This window comes from Melampsora larici-populina (assembly GCF_000204055.1).
Source record: "Melampsora larici-populina 98AG31 unplaced genomic scaffold MELLAscaffold_22, whole genome shotgun sequence".
NCBI lineage: Eukaryota > Fungi > Basidiomycota > Pucciniomycetes > Pucciniales > Melampsoraceae > Melampsora > Melampsora laricis-populina.
Window position 1 is genome coordinate 465,669 of NW_006768786.1, and position 20,799 is coordinate 486,467.

At 38.0% G+C, this 20,799-nt stretch overlaps 4 protein-coding genes across 4 annotated transcripts; 3 read left to right on the plus strand and 1 right to left on the minus strand.

Annotated features, from left to right (window-relative positions):
• Positions 1 to 5,290: 5,290 nt before the first annotated feature.
• MELLADRAFT_36530 (uncharacterized protein) lies at positions 5,291 to 5,683 on the plus strand (the record flags this gene model as incomplete). The annotated part of the gene is made up of 1 exon (XM_007410760.1): positions 5,291 to 5,683. The coding sequence occupies one exon, from the start codon at positions 5,291 to 5,293 to the stop codon at positions 5,681 to 5,683; it is 393 nt and encodes a 130-aa protein (XP_007410822.1).
• Positions 5,684 to 6,240: 557 nt separating this feature from the next.
• On the minus strand, positions 6,241 to 8,748 carry MELLADRAFT_116697 (uncharacterized protein; the record flags this gene model as incomplete). Its single annotated transcript, XM_007410896.1, has 2 exons — positions 6,241 to 8,550; positions 8,628 to 8,748. 2 exons carry the CDS (start codon positions 8,746 to 8,748, stop codon positions 6,554 to 6,556), a joined length of 2,118 nt encoding a protein of 705 aa, XP_007410958.1.
• A 582-nt stretch (positions 8,749 to 9,330) lies between these two features.
• MELLADRAFT_87649 (uncharacterized protein) lies at positions 9,331 to 10,680 on the plus strand (the record flags this gene model as incomplete). The annotated part of the gene is made up of 7 exons (XM_007410761.1): positions 9,331 to 9,391; positions 9,480 to 9,592; positions 9,687 to 9,829; positions 9,943 to 10,059; positions 10,168 to 10,269; positions 10,357 to 10,619; positions 10,664 to 10,680. The coding sequence occupies 7 exons, from the start codon at positions 9,331 to 9,333 to the stop codon at positions 10,678 to 10,680; spliced, it is 816 nt and encodes a 271-aa protein (XP_007410823.1).
• Positions 10,681 to 15,406: 4,726 nt separating this feature from the next.
• MELLADRAFT_107212 (uncharacterized protein) lies at positions 15,407 to 17,281 on the plus strand (the record flags this gene model as incomplete). Its single annotated transcript, XM_007410762.1, has 2 exons — positions 15,407 to 16,496; positions 16,746 to 17,281. 2 exons carry the CDS (start codon positions 15,407 to 15,409, stop codon positions 17,279 to 17,281), a joined length of 1,626 nt encoding a protein of 541 aa, XP_007410824.1.
• Between the last annotated feature and the right edge of the window lie 3,518 nt (positions 17,282 to 20,799).

Here is a 20,799-nt window from a genome sequence, read left to right on the forward strand (position 1 = left end):
TGCAAGACACTCCTCATAACTGACAGAGACCTAACAGCAGAACAGGGGTGTATGTACAAGCACAGGCAGTATGTGGCACTGGTACTGCGTGAGTTAGAATTGGGAATTCAAATTCCAAAAATTTTAACTTGCATCTTTTTCACCACCCAAGTAGACATGATCACTTTATCAATCTCATTTGATTCTCAATTTATCTTTTGTCTAAGGAAAGAGAAATCTTTTTGCAACCACCCTCCCACCCAAATAGAAAGAGGAAGGAGGGAGTAAAAAGAAAAATGTTGAATCCCACCCACTGACCCAGGGCGCAAGGCAGGCCAGGCGGCTGGCTCACAAGAACCAACCCAAAGGCAGGGCTCTGCCACTCCCTCATAACACTCTCTGAAACTTTCAAAGTAAGATAGATGAAAGGGTGTTGGGTTCAACCTTTTCAGAACTTGACTCATTAAATACCACTTGCTCAATTTCAAAGCTAATTGAGGAGTGGATGGTACATCCACAATGTGTTCATTTGAGTATGATAAGGTGGTTGTGTAATGATGAAAGCCACTTTACAATCAGTAATGGGCAAAGACCGGTGGCATTGGCATTTTTTCAGACACTGCTATCTACATAGGCAGGAATGACAACGCATAAGGCCAATGTGAGCCCTTGATGCGGCGCCCACCGCCCAGTAGTGCTAGTAGTATGTAAATAACAAAAGGAGATAAAAGGTGCCATTGAAAACAGCTTGACTACAAAAGCTCATCAATGGAGACGTCAAATAAAAAGGGAACAGCCCCTGATACCCGGAGGCAGACCTGATCAACGGAGGAGAGGAGAGGTCCAAACTCATGTGAGTGGTCCATCTTTTTAGTATTTAGGTAGATAATCACTTATGATCATCAACTGATGCAGATCAGTTTTTGATGACAAAACTAGATTGAAGTTTCATAGCACTGCCAGCATAGATGCCTCGGGTTGAGAAATCCGAGGCATCATCAGAGGCAAATCCTCGGACAGACCTTGTCCGAGGTTTTCGCCCGAGGTATTTTTTTGCCCTGGAAATAACCTCGGATCAAAACCTCGGGAAGCTTCTGTCCGAGGTTTTGCATCCGAGGATACCTTGGATTACAAAATCCGAGGTAAATATGTTGGCGGTGTAGGATGGTCACTGATAGTTGAAATTTAGTATTGACAGGATAGCTACAAAGTAAGGATTCATTAAATGGTTGTGATGAAAATCACCAGCTTCATCATTTGAGCAATTAATTTGATTTAGAATACTTTGAATTTCTGATCTTCGTCACCAAAAGGCTCACAAGACTAATCAAGATTAAAAAAATTATCATATCTCCTCTCTTGTACTTCAACAATGATGTTTCACTTTCTGCGCGCAAAGTTTCTGCCCTGCGCGCAGGCTTTGAACCTTTGTGAGATTTGTTACGAAACCACCGCACTGGTGGTTCCGGAGTCAGATCTCGGCGTGGTACACGTTTGTAATCCTTTTTATCTTTCTGCAGCAATTATGCAGTCATCTACAAGCGGTTTCATTTCCAGAAAACTTCATTAAGGCTTTCGATTGCTCATAAAGCACATATATATAGCTCGGTATGTTGAAATCAAGCACACAGTCCGTTTGTGCAACTTCACCCAAGCTGTGAGCGCTACACTGACTCGTTTGACTCAAAGCAGGATAAGAACATTTGATTGAACGGTATGACAAGGCTGGATTGTGACAACAGAGTTCTTGCCTGCATCAGTTCAAGCCTGGTTGGGTTTCTCTTTTTTGCTGACATTTTGAAATGAAATCAAGGTTTTGATCTTGGATATGTGTCAGTGCAATCATCTATGACAATGTCATTTGAGCTCTTGACTGAGCGAGAAAAATGAAATATTTTTTTCAAAAAAAGACTTGGTTTTTTTTTCTGTGATGAGACCAAAATGTAAAAGCAAAAAAGTACACACGGACTCGAACCCACTATCAATGATTCAATGCACTGAGACATGCGCCGCCTCAAACTACTACACTACGAAAACGATGAGTATTGTTGGGAATATGCATTATTGATATTGCTGAACAAGAGCTGGGCTTGGCTGTACGGTCAATCTGGTCATACCAAGCTCTACACCACGGAGTGGTTCTTGAGCAGAAATATCGTCGGTGAGGTCTGCAAGTGGTCGGGGTCCTGAAATCGTCGGATAATTGCCTGAAAGTGGCCTGTAAATGGCCTGAAATTGGTCTGTGAGAACCGGCTACATACCAGCTGCAGTCCAATCGAGTACCGTTGGTAGGCAGACTGCAGCTGGTGTACATGGTTAAGTCTGCAAAAGGGCGGGCAAGCGCCTGTCAGACGTCTGCCAGGCCGCTGAAAGGGCAGGAGCTCTGAAGTGCGGCCGGTTCTGGCAGATTGGCTGCCGCTCGACTTCATTTTGCCTCAACTCATCGGTTTGGGATGGCCCCGACAGCCACAGTTAACAAACTCGGTAAAATACCCTGGGCAAGTTAGTTCACCCAACCATCTCATCAATCAACTCCAACAAGTCCAACATCATGAACAACTATCACGACCTGGGATAATCTTCCTCGATCAACAAAAGAATGGTTGATAACCAGGTTCAATTCAATCAATCAAATCACCACTTTCAATTGCTAACCTTCATCAATTTATGCTCAATTTCATTCAACCTAATTAATCCATCAACTCATCAAACTCTTTAGCCTTAACTTCACTTTCTTCAGCTTTAAATCATGAACTTATTCAACATTAAGTACTCTAAATGGATTTGGAATTCAGATCATGATCTCGTCATTTAACATTGATACCTTTTGATTCAAATTCATTACCTTCACCAACTCTTTCTGCCATCTTAGCCAAACTTGATTCTTGGTATTCGAGCTTCTGTTATCTCAATCAACTCCATTATCATCGATCTACTTGGTCAGCTTCTTTCAAAATGCTCTCACTGGTTTACCACAAATTTTTCTGATCTCAAATCATATTCTAATCTCGATTGGACAACTTTTGATTGGTACTTTAGGATCTTTGGTCATTTACGGACAGCAGCCTCGATAACATCTTTTAGCCGACTTGAATTGTTATGACCCACAGCCGACCAATGTCCTTTTTATGGTTCAATGAGCTCGTCCTCCTGGTATAATTACTGATTTCAAACCTCAACCTTTGATTGACCTTCTCAAACCTAACATTTTACCTCACTTACCTTCCCTTAAGTGTTGCTCTAGAATTGCTTGCTCTATCTCTCAAATCTGGTTAGTACTTTCCATTTTCAGTCATTTTTGTCAAGTTAACTCAAATCAATCACAATCTAGTCGCATGGTACCTCTCAAACTACGAAAAACACAATTTTTCAAATCGATTTGTATGTAAAGTTTCCAAGACTCAACCAGTGTTCTTGAATTCAAAAGAACCACTGGCTTGATGTCCTGCACAATGTCCACTTGACATGGTTCTCATCAAGATTCCAAGTGTTCCTGGGTCTCTCTACATTCAGAGAAGATGGTGGTGCATGTAATCCAAGACGAGAACAATATGAAGATCAAATCCATTCTTATTCTTCAGAGTGATGTTATGATTGACTTGGAGTGTTAGCAATTACATCTGTAAGTGTTTGATGAACATTCAAAATAATGATCCACTGTTTTCTTGCTCACTCAATTAATTCCATCAGTTTCTCAGTATCAATACCGATGAAAGATCTCAACCTACATATCAATTGGTCTGCATTCACATTCACACTCTTGTTAAACTCTTCAAACACGTCTCTAATCTTCACCTGAGGAGCTCTCCACAAAACTTTCTACACAATGAACAGTCTTTGAAATCATCTACTTTCACACCCACACCCGATCATTCCTATGTTCAACCAAAGAACCATGTTTATTCAGTTTAAAAGTAAAAGATTTGGATCTTCATATAATGTAGCTATTATACTTAATATTGTCACACACATCTGATCAAAATTATGATACTGTCAATAAAATGATTTTATTTTGCTTGTTCCAATTGACCGTCTGCTAGCCGCATTTCAAGGCTGGCAGTCATCTCACTGGCTTCTTGTTGAGCCTTTGCACTATCTGTGAGTGGTCTCGAGCAGGTCCCAAACCGGTGCAGACCGGCAGTCAACCCTCTACATCCTGTCTTCAGTCGGCCTGCAGGCTGGCTACAGGCGATATTCGAAAGGCCGTCTGCATACGGTGGGACCAGCGCCTACCTGCAGACGGTCCGTGACTATATAAAAAAAGGCCCGTCTGCAGACGGCCTCCGTCCCCGTCTGCAGATGGGCCGGACCACTCCGTGGTGTTGCTCTCTGTGAGCTGCGCAGCGGCTTCGCAGCAGGCTGCGGCGAAATTTGGCCTCTCTTGTCTTCTCTTGTGCGGTCGACCCGGTCAACCGTTTTAGCAAAGGTAGTACTCGGAGCTCGACCTGTAAATTTACAAGTTTCTCCGCTTGTCGCGCCTCTCGCAGTCTTTTTGCAACAGAAGACATTGGAGTTTCGTGTTAAATTTAACTCATACCGATCATAAAGTCCATGATCCTTTCAGCTCTCTAATGTGCCTACAAGAGAATAATCACTCATTTTTTGAACAATCATTATGCATTCATTGTCCATTCGTCTTTGCCTCTTTCTCGTTTTATCTTGTCATTCTTTTATAAGATGCAGGCCTTTCTTCAAACAGATGAAGCCAGGTTAGCCTTCACTAAGTTCTTCAACCAAGCAGAGGTCAATTCTTTTCATGATGATCCAAATTGATCTGACGTCTTTCTGTTTAGATCAGAGTTTGACTGAGGCGTACGTTCACTCCTATACAGGGGTGAGCAATGATTATTTCGAACAAAGCCCTTCACGAGAAAAAATCATGCTTCACGACCTTAGAAATCAGCATGAAATCGATCCTCAACTGAAAACAAACGGATTCACTGTTGAGACGCGGAATATACCATGGCTTCGTCAGTTTGAACCATTCTCGGACGACTACACAAAATCTTTGCAAGCTGATTCTGTTGCACTCGTCAAGGAACTGTAAGAAAATTTGCTTTGAAAATTCGTCTTGAATACATAATTAGGATGAGGACTTACCAGCTTTGGCCATCTACTCAGGACAGGATCAAGTAGCGCATTCTGTTATTCAACGACTATCAGAGGTCGCCCTGGTGAAGTATCTATTCCACCTACACCAATCATACACTCGGATTTATCACCAAAAGGGGCAGAATACTTGACAAGCCAAATCAAGAGATTAACACGAAATTCGTTTTATACTGATGATCTCGACATTTGGGAAGCAATCATGGATCAAAAGCGTGTTGTTGTCTTCAATGTTTGGAGACCGGTTAAAGTTGTCGAAGATAATCCTCTTGCTTTTTGTGATTGGCGATCGCTAAAGAAAACAGACATCCCGGATTTAGAAATTGAGCCTACAGACCTGAACAATTCAGTCCAACCATGGAAGTATGGGACTCATCAAAGATGGTATTATATGAGTAATCAGACACCAGAAGATGTATTTGTTTTTGTACAACATGACAGTAAGGGACAAGGAGAGCATGGAATGAATGTGCCACATGCTTCGGTGGTTCTAAAAGGCCAAGAAAACAAACCATCAACTCGGCAGAGTTATGAATTCAGGATTGCAGTGATTATGGATGATGGATTTGTGTTAGAAGATGTACTCCCAAACTAGAATCTAGGAGACCTCAACAGGGCTTCCAAAATCAAAGTTTTGACTGCCTTCTGATCAATCTTTTTGGACCCTCTATGTATGTACGAAGTAGTAAAGCTTACACCCACTGTTTATATGTTCTTGATTTCTGTTTGCCTTCTCCTATTCGCCACTACGCCTCTTGTCTCTGCATATGGTCATAGTGTCACCGTCCAGGCTTTGATTGACGCTTGGAATTTGTAGCAGCTTCACTTCGATCAAAGCGGCTCTTTGTCATAACTCTAGCTTCACGTGAGATATACGTTCCTTATCAACGTGATGACTATTTAGGTGTACTATTTCACGTTTAGGTGCAATCAAACATTTCACCTCCTATTGGCATTGGCATTGGTTTTATTTAAATTTTAGTGAAGATAGAAACAGTTGCACCCAAACAAAGGCCGATGAAGCACCTTTGGAAGAGATATGTAAGCTAAGGAAGTTCGGGGTGGAGGGCTTCATGATTAGAAACCCACCTCGAAGAGTACAGAAGGGACAAAAAATCAAATCAATCAACACATTATAACCAAGCCTAACATCATTTGTAAAGATATTGAGCTTTCCTTAATTGCATATACATATATAGTATTAGAACTTGTAAACCCTTTAAAAACTTATTACTATATCCTCATCTGAAGGTAAACCACAAGAAAAACCCATTTCTATAATCCTTAAATCCTTAAAATCTAATCTCCAAAAAAACCAATGATAAAACTTTGATACCTGAGTGAAAAACACTAATGATACAAATCAACAAACAACCTTCAATAAGTTGGAAACCTCCACAATTACCTCTCAAATATAAACTACAAAACAAAAAGCATTTCAAATAGTAAATCAATCTACATCTCTTTATAATTCATAATCATCATTATATAATCCATCATCACCATCCAGTTCTTTCCAACCTTCTGGATCCTCTTCCCAATCATCATCCTCATCCTCATCCTCCATCTCATCCTCACTCAACCCATACTCCTCAGTACCTAAATCCACTGAACTTTCCCTTTGATGCTTTGAATTAGTTGATCCTCCAACACTCTGAAGCTTAGTCTTAAGTGAGGTTTTAATAGGTTTTGTAATTTTCGTCTTCACTGGATCAGTTTTGATTTCTTTAATCGGTTTCGAATTAGATCCCTCTAAAACCCTTCTGACCTTCTCTTCACGTACTTTTTCTCTCTTCAGAATCTTTCGATCATTACCTGAAACTGCATCAAGATTAAGTAAATTCAAAAGTTCTTCCGAAACAATAATATCTCCTTCTTCTTCTTCTTTCATCAAACCATCATCATTGATCTCTTCCAAATTTTCTTCTTCTTCACTACTTACTGCTTCATCATTTAATGGTCCTAAACTTTCGGAAATATTCGGTTCGGGTTCTTGAAAAATATTCGTCATTCTTAGTTTTTTCATTTGGATTTCATTAACTGGTTTGTAGGGTCTAACCATTACTTTTTGAGTCCCGGTAACTTTGATTTGTTTAGTTTCTTCTTCAATTAGCAAAGGAGGTGTAGTAGCTTTTCCTTTTCCTTTCCAATCTGGTTTTGATTTATTTACTTTTAGCTTTGAATTAATTTGTTGAGGAATCGTTGGAACTGGTTTTGAATTAGGATCTGTAGGTGCAAACGTAAAGGTTTCAAGCTCGGTGATCACGCTGGTTTGACTTTGAGCTCCGAATGGTAAATCTGGCATTTTTGCTAAACCTTCTTCTTCTGAATCAGATCCATCACAATCTCTTGAATCTTTAGTTTTATTAACCGGTAAACGAGTAGACACGTTGAGTTGTGATTGATTTGTTTTGCGTTTGATTACATTAGAATTAGTCCGATCTACTTTAGTTCGTTTGGTAGTGTTTCTAATCACTTTTTTGATCGTTGAAAGTCCATCTAGATCAGGATCATTGATATCTTCATAAAAACTTGCATCTTCTTCACCCGGTTTCATTCGTTTCCTCTTGGCTCCTACTGGTATTCGGTTCTTATCTGCTTGTTGTCGTTGTTTTTGTAAATCTAGTTGTCCACAACCTGGAAACTCTGATAAAGTTCCGATTGAATTCTGTGAATTGTTTGGAATAAATGGAATTGATGATTTGATATTGAGTTTGTTGATCGGATTTGGTTTAATGGGACTTTGAGTACTTTGAGTTGATGCTTCTTGATCATCAAATAAACATCGGAATGGAAGTTGTCCAGATGGTTTAGGTTTAAAAGGAGAAGGACCCAAAATATCATCAGAATTTTCATCTTGATCTTCAATTTCAACCTTTTCTTGAACTTGATTAACTTTAGATTGACTTTCATCTGTTCTAGATTTCAAAAAAGTCGATAAACCTCCTCCTCCTCCATTGATGGTAGTCGTCGATTCAGATCTATTTAAGTTAGGTTTAGGTTTTAGGGGACTCCCGACTCCTATTAAATATTTTCTAGCTTTCGTACGTGGTGTATCTTTGGCTTGTAATAATAAATCGGCAAATAAATCAGGACTTCCTTTTCCTCCACCTGAATTAGATTCAAATGGATTACTCTTGGGTGTAGAAGTGGTATTACTTTGATTGTTCTTTAAACCTTTTGTATTTGTCATCTTCCCATTAGATTTTTTTCTAGGAGAATTCGAAAGTAAAAGTTGTCGAAGTTTGATAGGTGAATTTGGATTTTGATATAAAGAATTATTGATTTGATGAGATTTTTTTGTGTTTGATTTGTCTTCTAATCTTTGTTTTTGTGGTGTTGTTTGCATACATGATGTTGATTCTGAGTTAGAGATATGTGTAGAAGAAGTTGAAGGTTTTGATGAATGGGACGTTTTTCGATCATTTGATTTTGTTGTATTATAAGTTGAATATAATTTAGCTACATCAAAGTAAATGAATCATATCTTAGTTTGATTGGTTCAGAATGCAAGTGAGTCAAGAGAATGAGTAGTTTACCGATTTCTGGATTTGATTTGATATCTGATTTGGTTGGATCTCTTCCATTGGATTTTTTGAATTCTCTTTCCCATGTTTTTAATTTTGATTTAATCACCGTTAGTTCCTGATTTGTACTCATTGTTTGATGGATTGCTCTATTAGTGTTGATAATAATGATAATGATAGTTTGATGAATGATAGACTGATGGAAGTAAGCATTGAGATGGTAAAATGGTAATCAAGGACAATCGTAACTTAAAATTTGGATAAACTACCTCATAATTTAATGTCTAATTCGAAAGGTACTTTTGATAACTATATTTGAAATCAATACAGTTTAGGAAACTACATTGTATGTTGTCTTTCGATCATTCTCAGCATCGGTTCGTAGCACTAGCAACTGTCATTGCAACCTGAGAAGGGAAACTAAGAAAGTCTTGAGATGATCTTCAAACTTATCCATCATCAAATATCAATCTCCTCAAAAGAAACTTGATCTAATCAACCCAATTCAAATCACACTTCAAAATCAACATCAACATTAAAAACAAAAGCACAGGAGTAATCTTGCTTCTCTCCTAAAGTCCCTCAGTCCACTTTCACCTAACAGGAGTCAAGTTCACTTTAACGATTAGGAAGAGTACATAACTTAATACAAAGCTCTGTCGAAAAGATGAAGTTTCAATTCAATATGCAATCGATTCTTTCAATCTTACCTAAAATGATACCTGCTTCTTTTTATCCTACTCTAAGAACTTTGGTCATTCAAACCTTGAAACAAGGTAGGCGACCTCTCAATTTCTTGAAACCTCATACGCTCAAATGAAATTGAAACTGTTCTTGCATTCTTGATTTGTTCTTTTGGTATAGGTCCTACACCTCGTCATGTTGGTTTTATTATGGATGGTAATCGTAGGTTTAGTCGTACGAATGGAGTTCCAGTTGAAGAAGGTCATATGGCTGGATTTGAAGCTTTAAAAAGAGTAATTTTTCAATCCCTCTTTTTCTAAAGAAAATCGTATTAAAGAAGATTGGAATTAATGATGTAATTTCGTTTGCTTGTTCGGTTTTTTTTAGGTTTTGGAATTATTATTGAGATTAGAAGTACCCAATGTAACAGTTTATGCATTTGCTATAGATAATTTTAATAGACCTGCACATGAAGTTAGCAAATTAATGGACATGGCTAGAACCAAATTAATCGAAATTTGTGAAAGAGGGTAAGTTTTGCATGCATACAAACAAAAATTGATCGATTTTTTTGGGGGCAATTTTGAACATTTCGATTCAATGATTTATGAGACTCTTGTTTTTTGTTTTGTTTTTTTTGTAGTCAATTATTGGATCGATATGGGATTAGAGTAGTGGTGATTGGTAGAAAAGATCTTCTACCAGCTGATATTCAAAATTCAGTAGCCAAAGTAGAATCAATGACAGCTCATAACACACGGTAAGTTTTTGAAAAAAGCTTTAACTGATTTCGAACCCCCAAAAATCGATTCATTTCTTTTTGACTGATATTGATATGGATTTTCGAATTGGGTTTCTGTGATCTTAGTGGTTGTTTGAATGTTGCATTTCCTTATTCTTCACAAGAAGAAATGGCTACTGCCCTTTGTAGAACAGTACAAGATTCAATTTCACAAAACCAACCTACTTCGTAAGTTCAAATCCAAATCCCATGATCCAAACCCTTGCAAATCTTTCATTCTAACCATTCTTTTACCAAAAAAAAAACGAATACCAGAATGATTGATATTGAAACAATAGGTAAACACATATACACATCCCATTCACCACCATTAGATATCTTAGTACGAACTTCAGGTGTCCGAAGATTATCGGATTTCTTACTTTGGCAAACTACATTAGACACAATGAAAACTTCTTCAAAGATTGAAGCCTTAGGTCCTTCAGTTCATTTTGTGGACAGATATTGGCCTGATTTTGGAATTTTAGATGTTTTACCCATCATCTTGGGTTGGCAAGCTGAAGAGTTGTTCAAAAGAGGTTTTCAACTTCTGTTTTAAATTTATTTGATGATTTTTTGAAAGGGATGGGATTTGCTTAATAGCTAGATCTTCAGAAGAATCTTTTTATAAACAGAAAGTGGTTTGGATGGATTGTAAAGGGGTTTTGTGTTGAAAGATTGTATTGAATTGTTTCTTACTTTGTTTGAAAAAGTTGAAGTTAAATTAATTATTGAATGTATAGAAATCATCCTTCTCATTGGCAATGCTCAATATCTGTTCATAAAGCAAACCAAGAACTAGTAAAAGAACTGACTTGTGGCATGCAGTTATCAGACTGGTTTGAAACTTTCATTTGATGCTCAAAGCATTCTGGAGTTAGGCTGATATTATGGACCTTTGCCCGCCAAACTCAAGCAAATTGGCGCAGAGTTGGTGACAAGCTTTCCTGAATTGGTAGACCATAGGATCTGGGTTTGGCCTGAAACACCCTGATAATTATCCTGATAAACCCCAAGACTGCATATACTTTATGGGTCTTCATGTATGTAATTTCAGCCCCACATTTATCAGGCCTTTAAACACCTACCAATCAAATGATAGGACAAGGTATTTTCACCTCTTTTATCCTAATCCCAAAGGTGTCATCAAGACTCACAGCACAAACCATCAGATGTTGCCGGGTTCTGCCCATTTCAGAGTTGTTAAAGGTTTGTACAACTGATTTGAAAGATTAAATAGTTAAAGTCCGGGTCAAGTCTTTGTGGAAGCTCAAAAGTCATATTTGTAGATCACTATCCTTCATAGGGGCATACATACCCAGGTCCTGTTATAGAATTACTGTCACTCAGAAAAAGAAATCTCTCCACCTCCCATTTCAACACATCCACATTTTCTTACACCACCTATCAACAATGGACATATGTAATGACTCCCGGTATATGAAGTTCCGAGTTGATACACAAAACATTCATCATAGCTTCTTTCTGGAATGAATCAAATTCAAAAAAAGTTGTTAAACAAATCTTTGTTTATCTCAAAAATCTTTGGGTGTTATAAGGACCACACTCCCCTTCTGTTACTGTTACACACAGCACTGCCAGCATAGATGCCTCGGGTTGAGAAATCCAAGGCATCATCGGAGGCAAATCCTCGGACAGACCTTGTCCAAGGTTTTTGCCCTGAGAATTACCTCGGATCAAAACCTCGGGAAGCTTCTGTCCGAGGTTTTGCATCCGAGAATACCTCGGATTTTGTAATCCGAGGTAAATATGTTGGCGGTGCAGCTTCATGAATGTATCCCAAGTAGCCATGGCAATGTATGTAGTCAATTTTTCAAAATGCTTGTCTCATTCTGAACAAAGTTACAGGAAGTATCAAATGTGATTTGTCTTGAGCTCTGGAGCAGTCAGAGAAAGAGAAAAAGGAAAGGTATGTAAATTTCATGGACAAAAACAGAGAAAACAAAAGGAAAGAGAAAGGTCCTACCTGGAGCAGTCAGAGAAAGAGACAAAGGAAAGTTGAAGAAGAAGCACCTTTCCTGGACTGCTCCAGTAGGAATATATAGAGAAACTTTTACATAACAGTTTTCACATGATGTCACATGTTTGTTGAGCACACATCTAGAATCTATGTATCTCGGGTTAGTCTTGCAGGACTTTTACATACTTGATTTGAAAGTCACATAGGACTATCCCAACAATTTGCTTATCCAGATGAGCAGATACCTGAGTGGAACTATATGTGGCTAATAGCTAAGGATTCACTCAGATGTTTGCACATATGTAGCATATGTTTTATGACTAAGTTGTGTGATGCAAGATGATTTGATGACCCCTTCCACTCTCAATGAGATTCCCAGCCTAGGCCAGGGAACCTCTTTAATGCTGGCAGTGAGGAGGACATCATATGAATTGAGAGGAAAAGGTTACCACAACAAACTGGGAGGGATAACTTTCACTGATCTTGGTTCCAACTAAGTCCTGCTCATTTTTTTCCTTTGAGAATGGGCTTTGATCTACACCTTTGCTCACTTTCATGATTTTGTTGTTGTTTCTTTGCACAAATATTGGCTTGTGGAATTCTATGAGGCTAGTGTTCTTATAACTTTGAAAAAAATTATTGTCAGTGCATCTAAGTGCACTCTTCAGATATTGCATTCAATTTAAAAATTTCCCCAAGAACCATATGATATTCAATGTTGTAGCTCTTAGGAAAACAACATTCAATTCTCATGAAAATGTCTACTTTGGTCTCTTTTGAATACACATCCTCTTTTGCAAATTCTCTACGGGGAAGAGGTAGAAACAAAAACATGTCTTGAGATGTATATCTTTTGAATGAATATCAACTGAAATCTTCTCAAAGTTGAGCTCTACTAGTACAACCATCTAGCTTTGTTTAATGTCAATTTGAAGACACCTCTTCACCTTCACAAGAGACTCTGATTCACTCATTCAACTGTACTTGAGCTTGACCTGATTTTGATTTACTGATGTTGATTTCTTGAATAGACTTGCTAGGAAAGATTGATGTTAAGTCCTGAATGCCAATTGTTGTGGAAAACACCAGGTCAATCCAAGTCTTTTTTGTGATTCAACTTATTGAAACACCATCTTTGTGTGTTATAATCATGGTTGCTACCATTTGAGCACTGATCAAACATATCAGATCAAGATTGCGGAGCGGTGAGAGGTGAACAAGCTTAATCATGGACATACACCAATCAATCATGAGTCTTCTCTTGCAGCATAATATATCAGCAGAGCAAAGCTAGTGGCCTTGCTGGGCTCCAGAAGGCTTACAGGATTGATAAATTGGCAGTTGCAGTTGTGAGGGTTATGCATACCATGAGAGAGCCATGGATCAGTGGCAGTTGAAAATCTGTTGGGATTAGGAAGGGATTTGACCTAAATGTGCAAGAAGTCTGGAGGAGTGTTTGGGGGTCATTACATATGTCCATTGTTGATAGGTGGTGTAAGAGAATGTGGGTTTGTAGGAAAAAATCTGGATGTTTTGAAATGGGAGGAAGAGAGATTTCTTTTTCCAAGTGACAGTACTTCTGTAAGGGATGAGTATGGGTTATGAGTAGGATTACACATGTGGTATTTGGTTACAGGAGTGTTGTATAGTTGTTCTTATATAGAGACCCATCCTCTCTCCCTTTTGGGGTTTTCTCTCAAGGAACTCCTTTTCCTCCTTCTCTCTGTAGTTCTCTTTATTGATTGATCTTTACTATAGGTATGGCTCCCTCTTGGAGGAACTCCTTTTCCTCCTTCTCTCTGTAGTTCTCTTTATTGATTGATCTTTACTATAGGCTTTTCAGGAATATACTCTGGTGTTACTTCTGTCTGGCTTCGGCCAATTGTGACTTTGATTCAGTGAAGGTCTATCAGAGAGAGACCTTACAACTTCTGGGACAGGACCTGGGTATTCCCCTATGAAGGGTAGTGATCTACAAATATGACTTTTGAGCTTCCACAGAAACTTGTTCCTGGCTTTACCCATAGCTCTCAGACAAGTTTAATTGTTCAAATATGCAATATCAAAGTTTTAGTGACTCTGAAATGGGCAGATACTGGCAAAATCTAAGACATATGTCCATAATCCCATGAAGCCCAATTTTGTGGGAGCTCAAAAGTTTGATTTACAGATCACTACCCTCTATAGGGGCATACCAAGGCCCTGTTGGGACCTTGGCCAAGTCTGAGGTGTTTCAGGTTGTGGGCACGGCACAAAAAGCACACCTGGAGAGCTCCTGATGGTGGGCGTGCCTAGGGCCAAGGCTCAAAACAAACCCCCAAAAAGGGTGTTGGAATGCCTTTTGAATTATCACAACAAACCTGAAAAATCCATCATCAAGACCAAATTTGAGTTGTTAAAACAGTGGAGAGGTTTCTTGTGACCTTATGCACTGGGAGAATTTGATACTGGAGGTTCTCCTGTAGAAAACACACTGATTGATCACTTTCTTTCTGGCATATATGCCTGATTTTGATACTTCAAGGTTTGGATATCAAAGTGATGCTGTGTTAGGATCACAAATGAACCACATCATGATCAATTACATGAATGTTTTTCTTGTATCAATGAAAAAAAATCATGGTGTCCAGCGATCCATTTGAAAAAAATGTGATGCCATGCCCACAAAAATTTGAGTGCACCCACAACCTGAGAGGTGTCTGATGTGGTATCTTTTTTTGATCACCTGACCCAACTGACATGTAATATTCTTCCACATATGCCTTTGATGAGGGAGCTGTACAATTTTTTTATCAAGATTATCAAAAATCATTGGGACAAAACCCTATGCTTCCTTCAGAAATGAATGTAAATGTGATTGCTGCATACAAATACACATATTGGTGAGCTAGGAGACTTAAACAGGTCTTAAGTTGTGTTTGGAACAAATTCATTTGATGATTGACTTGAAGTTGAAAACTTGTCCTAACTTAATAATCATTATGAAACACAACAGGTTCACTCAGTTACGTAATCTGATACAAATCCTTATACATCACCCAAGAAAGTTTCATAGATATTCCTGCATGATACACGTGTCATGAGATGTAATTAATTCTTAGAAACAATGAATGAGAAAGTGTAATGATCTTGGAATTCTAGATCAAAAGAACTCATGATCAAACTCAAATCCTTTCCCTTTATCCTCCACAAATCAACAGTACCTTCCACTATATCCCCCCCAAACCAAAAAGTGCATCAATAACAATGATCTATTTTCTCATTCAAGTTGCAGGGTTAATCCAGCTTCTTCTTTTCTTTACAATAGCTTCTCCATTTTCTCAACCCCTAAAAAGTCCAAGCTCAATGAGAATCCCAGGTGTAGGAGATGACTTCAAAGTTCAGAAATTCTGTGACACTGACCAAGGTTGTGGGACTTTTCCACATGCATACTCAAATTTGCATGATACCAAAGAAGATAACAATAAACAGCTTATTGACCTCAATGTTATTCCAGAATTAGATCAAGTTTACTTCGAATTTCATAATCACATAATCCCTGACCAATCATCTGGACCGTCAATTTCCTTGAGATCTTTTGATAAACAACTCACACCAATGACATCACAAAGTTCTGGTGAAAGAATGGGGTCATTGGTTGAATTGGACCACATAACTGAAAGTCCTCCTGTCCCTCAAGATCCCAGTAGTGAAGGAATAACACCTGAAACGATGGCACCCTTGTTTCAATATGATGATGGTGATAGAAAAAGACGCAAGTACACTAATTATTTGCCTTTGGGAGATGTCAAGGGGAAAAAACCAATCACAGAACCACTGGATGAAATTGCTCCTGGACTTCAAAATGAATCATTCAATTCACAAATTCCTGAATCTCAATATGTTGTACCACATCTCTTGATAGGTTTTCTCCAATGGCAATACAGCTTAGCCATCTGGAAAAAGGATGGTCTTTCTGAAGAGATCAAGGATGCTTTTGACTCCTTGAAACACTTAGCTAGCCTGGACATCCCAGATTCTGTCAATGAAAAGGCAATTTCAAGCAAAATAAATCTAGCTATCAACAAAATCAAAACTGATTTAGTCACAGGAGTCATTGGAGCTTTAAACATGATCTCTTGGCAAGGAGAAAAAGTTTCAACACCTATCAATGTGTTGATCCAAGATGCATGGGAATTTCTACACAAGTTCTTGAAGGAAGACATCACTTCTTTCAAAGAGCAATACCTCTGTCCTTCTACTAGGGGAATGAAAAAATGCCGCCGCCTCCCTTTTGGATCTGAGAATCTGCTGAGCTACACGATGTCTCTCAAAGATGATAACAAGATACCTCCACAGACCACCCATAGGATGTTACAAATATGGGCCAGTTCATCCATCTACAGGGATTCTATCCCTGAATCTTCTTTGAACTACTTGTCATTCATTCATAGTTGTGAGATGGTTTGCAAAATGAGGGGACAAGACACATTAATGGTTGAATCATTTAGGCAGAGAACTTTGTTGCATAAAGATAGTCCAAAGAATAAGGACACAAATATAGTGCCAACATTCATCTTTTTCAAATTCATCAAGAATCATGGGCAAGTGATAGTCGCAAAAAGACAGACTCAATCCAGAATTACTATTTCAAATTTCTTTGATGATTCCAATCAAATAATACAATCTATGTTTTTGCAAAAAGCAAAGAATGACCAATCCTTAACAGCTCTTCCTCAAGGAAAAGTTATGCTTAGTCAATCTCTTGTTCAAAAAGCATTCAAGAGAGCAAAGGAGGACATCACACCAGCATTCATGGGTATTTTATGGTTAATGCATCCAGGGCTTGAAGTGTACAAAAACTGGGATGAAATTTATGAGAGTGGATGGAAATTCTTGGAAGCGTATTTCTCTAGATGGACAAGCTATTTAGCAAAAAGCAATGATCCTATCACCCTAACCCCAATTGAAGGGAAAACAATTGCAGAAGATTGCTCTGACTTCAAAGGAATAATGCAGTACCTAGGAAATTTAGGTAGCACACGCTACATACCTATGACACTGATTTGGCATCTTGCAGATTTGTGGTATGAAGAGAAAATCATTCTCAAGAAAAGTGAAATTATTTATTCAAGGTTTGATAAATTGAAACCAGACCGTACTGCAATCAAAATGAAATGTTTGAAGTTATCTGAAGGCTCTTTCAATGCAAAGGGGCCAAGGAAATCATCAGAAATGTGATCATATCCAACTTCTAATTTTGCCCAATTTCAATGTTCAATAAGCAGAAGAAGACTCAATGCAGAGTTAAAGCTTCAGAACACGAATGAATGTTCACTCCATCTTGTATACATGGCTCAAGCTGATTTCTCAATTTCTTGAACCAAAATATGGATTTTACTTCAGAGATACAAAAAAAGACTCAGGATAGTTGAATTGAGATTTTTTGGTTTGATCAAGTTTGTTTGGTTTCTAGGTATTTGCAATTTTGAGAGAATAATAAAGTAATTCACTTATTGATTACTTATATGTTGTTTATCTGTGCAGCCATTGACCACTTCTGATCAATGAATGTCCAAAATTTCAGGGTTTTCTTGTTGAGCATGAGAAACTTTGGTGAAAATTGGGAGTGTTAACATTTCCACATCAATTGATCACTTCGGGTAGCTTAGGGTGTATATAAATTGAGTTTCCATTGACGTATGTGAATGAAGAGATATGTGATCATTGCCAGTTTGTAAAAATATGGTTTCTGTGGGCAATCCTTACTTTGATCAGAAACCAAATTGGTTTGTAACTACAGTCAAACAGAGTCAGATTGTAGCATGTGTCCCATTACCCATAGGAGCCTTGCTGGGGCACTGTACAGGTCCCCACACCTAGGAAATGTAATCATTGGGTTTGAGACAAACCCTGGCCCTGCCAATGCAGAACTTCAATGATTACGTAAATCACTTGGAGGGGACTGTACATGACAAGTGGTCAATGCTTATCTCAATACAACCTCTTTAGATTCATTTTCACCTGAAAATGTTGAATTGCCTGTAATTTGTATCAAGATCTCCATGTAAATTTACAACACTTTATACTATTGAATTTTTCTGGATTTACCCATCTTCTCATGTATTGAACAATCATGCACTCATTTAAGTCACAGATCTACCTCCAACATGAGGAGATATAACAGCATTGTTGATAGCTTATGCAGCTGCTGATAAGTGTCTACTTTTGTTTTGCTTCTCAAAGAATCCAATTTTAGAGCGCAGCACCCACTGTTCAAACAAGCTAGTGATGAATCAAAAGCAAAATAAATAGAACTCTCAAAAAGGCTTTGAATGAATGACTATTGATCTTTTTTTAACTTTTTTGAATTATGAATCAAAGTGTGAAATAACTAGAACTCTAAAAAATGACCAGGTGGAATGAAAATCTAGTAAATTGTGTGTATGAGAAAGTAAAATGTGAAATGGACTGTTTGGAATTAATCAAGCAAGGGAAAAAAACATCAAGCCAAATGAATAATTATTAATCTTTTATTTAAGCTTTTGTGTGATGATTGGAAATGTGAAACAAGTCTGATTTTTTTGATAAGTTCTTGATGTTTTCTTGAATACTATCATATTGTCTTCTGGGGGAACATCTGAAATGTTGATTTGACATTATGAATATATCATATCTTACTACACTGTATTTTTCATTGTTTCTTCATTGTTACCAACACACAGGCTCACTGTTTTTCCAGTCCATTCTTTTGTTCTTGTGTAACCTTCAACACATATGTCACTGCTTTGAACGGGTGGCAAAGTCACCACATTGAAGCATGTTAATTACCTTGGATATATATTGGTTCAATGAGAACAGCCTAATATGGGGATTTGATTGTGAGTGAAAGGTGGTGAAGTCACCACACACTCAATTTGTCAGCATATGGCAACCTAGAAGTCATTCCATTCCTATCTGTAGCAGGCATAAATTTAAAATTCTCTCAGGATCTTCAACGAGGGATGGTATCATCAACTGAACATGATTGCCAAAATCATGGGAGAATGTACAAGACTGTCACAAGCCACTTGTGTATGTCAACCAGCAGTTTATGTCTGTCAGAGTGGTTTGTTGCTGGGAAGGTTTTTCATCTGGTTACCTGTTTCACTATTTGGTGGCTGAAAGGCTACTGGGACAAGATGGCATATTTCATAAACTCAGGTGGTTATTAAGCCTGCTTTGTAGATTGTATCTCAGTCAGATTTGAGCCTTGAAGCACAGATTTATGGAGCAGGTCTTTTGAACAACCCAAATGGGCCAAAGTCAAATTGACTTGTGTGAAAGTGTAGCCTTAGGTCTACAGATTGGTGCATGTAGCCAAAAGTGTAATTTTTAAATATATCAAGGCCCAGGCTTGCAGGGCGGCTTGTTATTCCATGTAACCTCCAATTTTCTGGGAAAAAGACAAAAAACCATCTCCAGTGTGAACATCATTCAACTTCCCTACATTGGAAGAGGAAAATGATTAATAGTACAGTTTGTCATAAAAGGATCCAATACTGCTCACCTGAGCCATAACACCCATACTAAATATGTACAGCAAGCTAAGTAAATAGTTGGCTATCATGTACATACAGGTCTACTCAGTTTTGTGCCCATCAGAATAAATAAATCACATGTTATACCACATGGAACTTTTTTGACTTGGAAAAAATAGTCCCAAAAGTTCACTACATATAATTCTGTAGCTGCTTGGGCAATATTGTTGAAGATATTTCTTAGTAACAGAAAGGGTGTTACATGCAGTTGAGTTGATGAGATTACACTGAAACATTGAATCAGTGTATGTAGTCTATCTTTTGAATGCTTTTGTCAATCTGAAAAAAGCTACAGCATGTATTACATATGAATAACTTATCCTGATGAGAAGACAACTGAACAGAACTGTATGTACATGATAACCACCTATTCACTGAGCCTGCTACACATATGTAGTGTGGGTTTTATGGCTCAGGTGTGGAGTGGTAGATCATTTTATGACAAATGATACTCCCAATCATTTTTTCCTGCTCACTTGGGGAAGTTGAATAATGTTTACAATGCTCCTCTATGTTGTTGCATTGACCACAACTCGGCCTTGCTCATCCTCTCTGACCAATCTGAATATCCACCTTCTCAAACCAATTTTGATTGATGCTTGGCATGCTTTTATACTAGGTATATAATGGCCCATTGAGATGCTTTCCTTTCTTCTCTTTTAGTCCATCTATTTCTTACTTGATGTACCTTGTTTTCACCACTGCCAGGATTGAACACTGTCCCTAACGGAATAATGATCACTTTTGCATTAATTGCTAAGCATTTATATGGCAAAAATTAATTATCCCAAAAAAGCAACACATTATCCCAATTAGGACAGTGTTTAATCCTGGCAGTGCACACTGTCATTTCCTTCCCTATCAGACAGTTCAATCTTGACTTGACCAATTAAATTCGTTATTTTTCTTGATTTTAATTGTCTCACATAATAAAGTGAGTTGTTTCTCATGGTTTATCTTCCATCATTTGAATTGGAGTAATGACTCTCTCTCCAACCTCCCAAAGTCTCATGGAATTCAATCTCAGCCTTCCATTTTGTGTTTTGGATGTGGATCATTTCTATTTTGATTTTTCAGCTTGTTGAGATCTCTATTTGTTTATTCATTTCTCTTGTTTTTTCTTTCCATTCTCAAGCTGGCTGATTTGAATTTGCTTCAATTTGCTTTGTACCTTTGTTA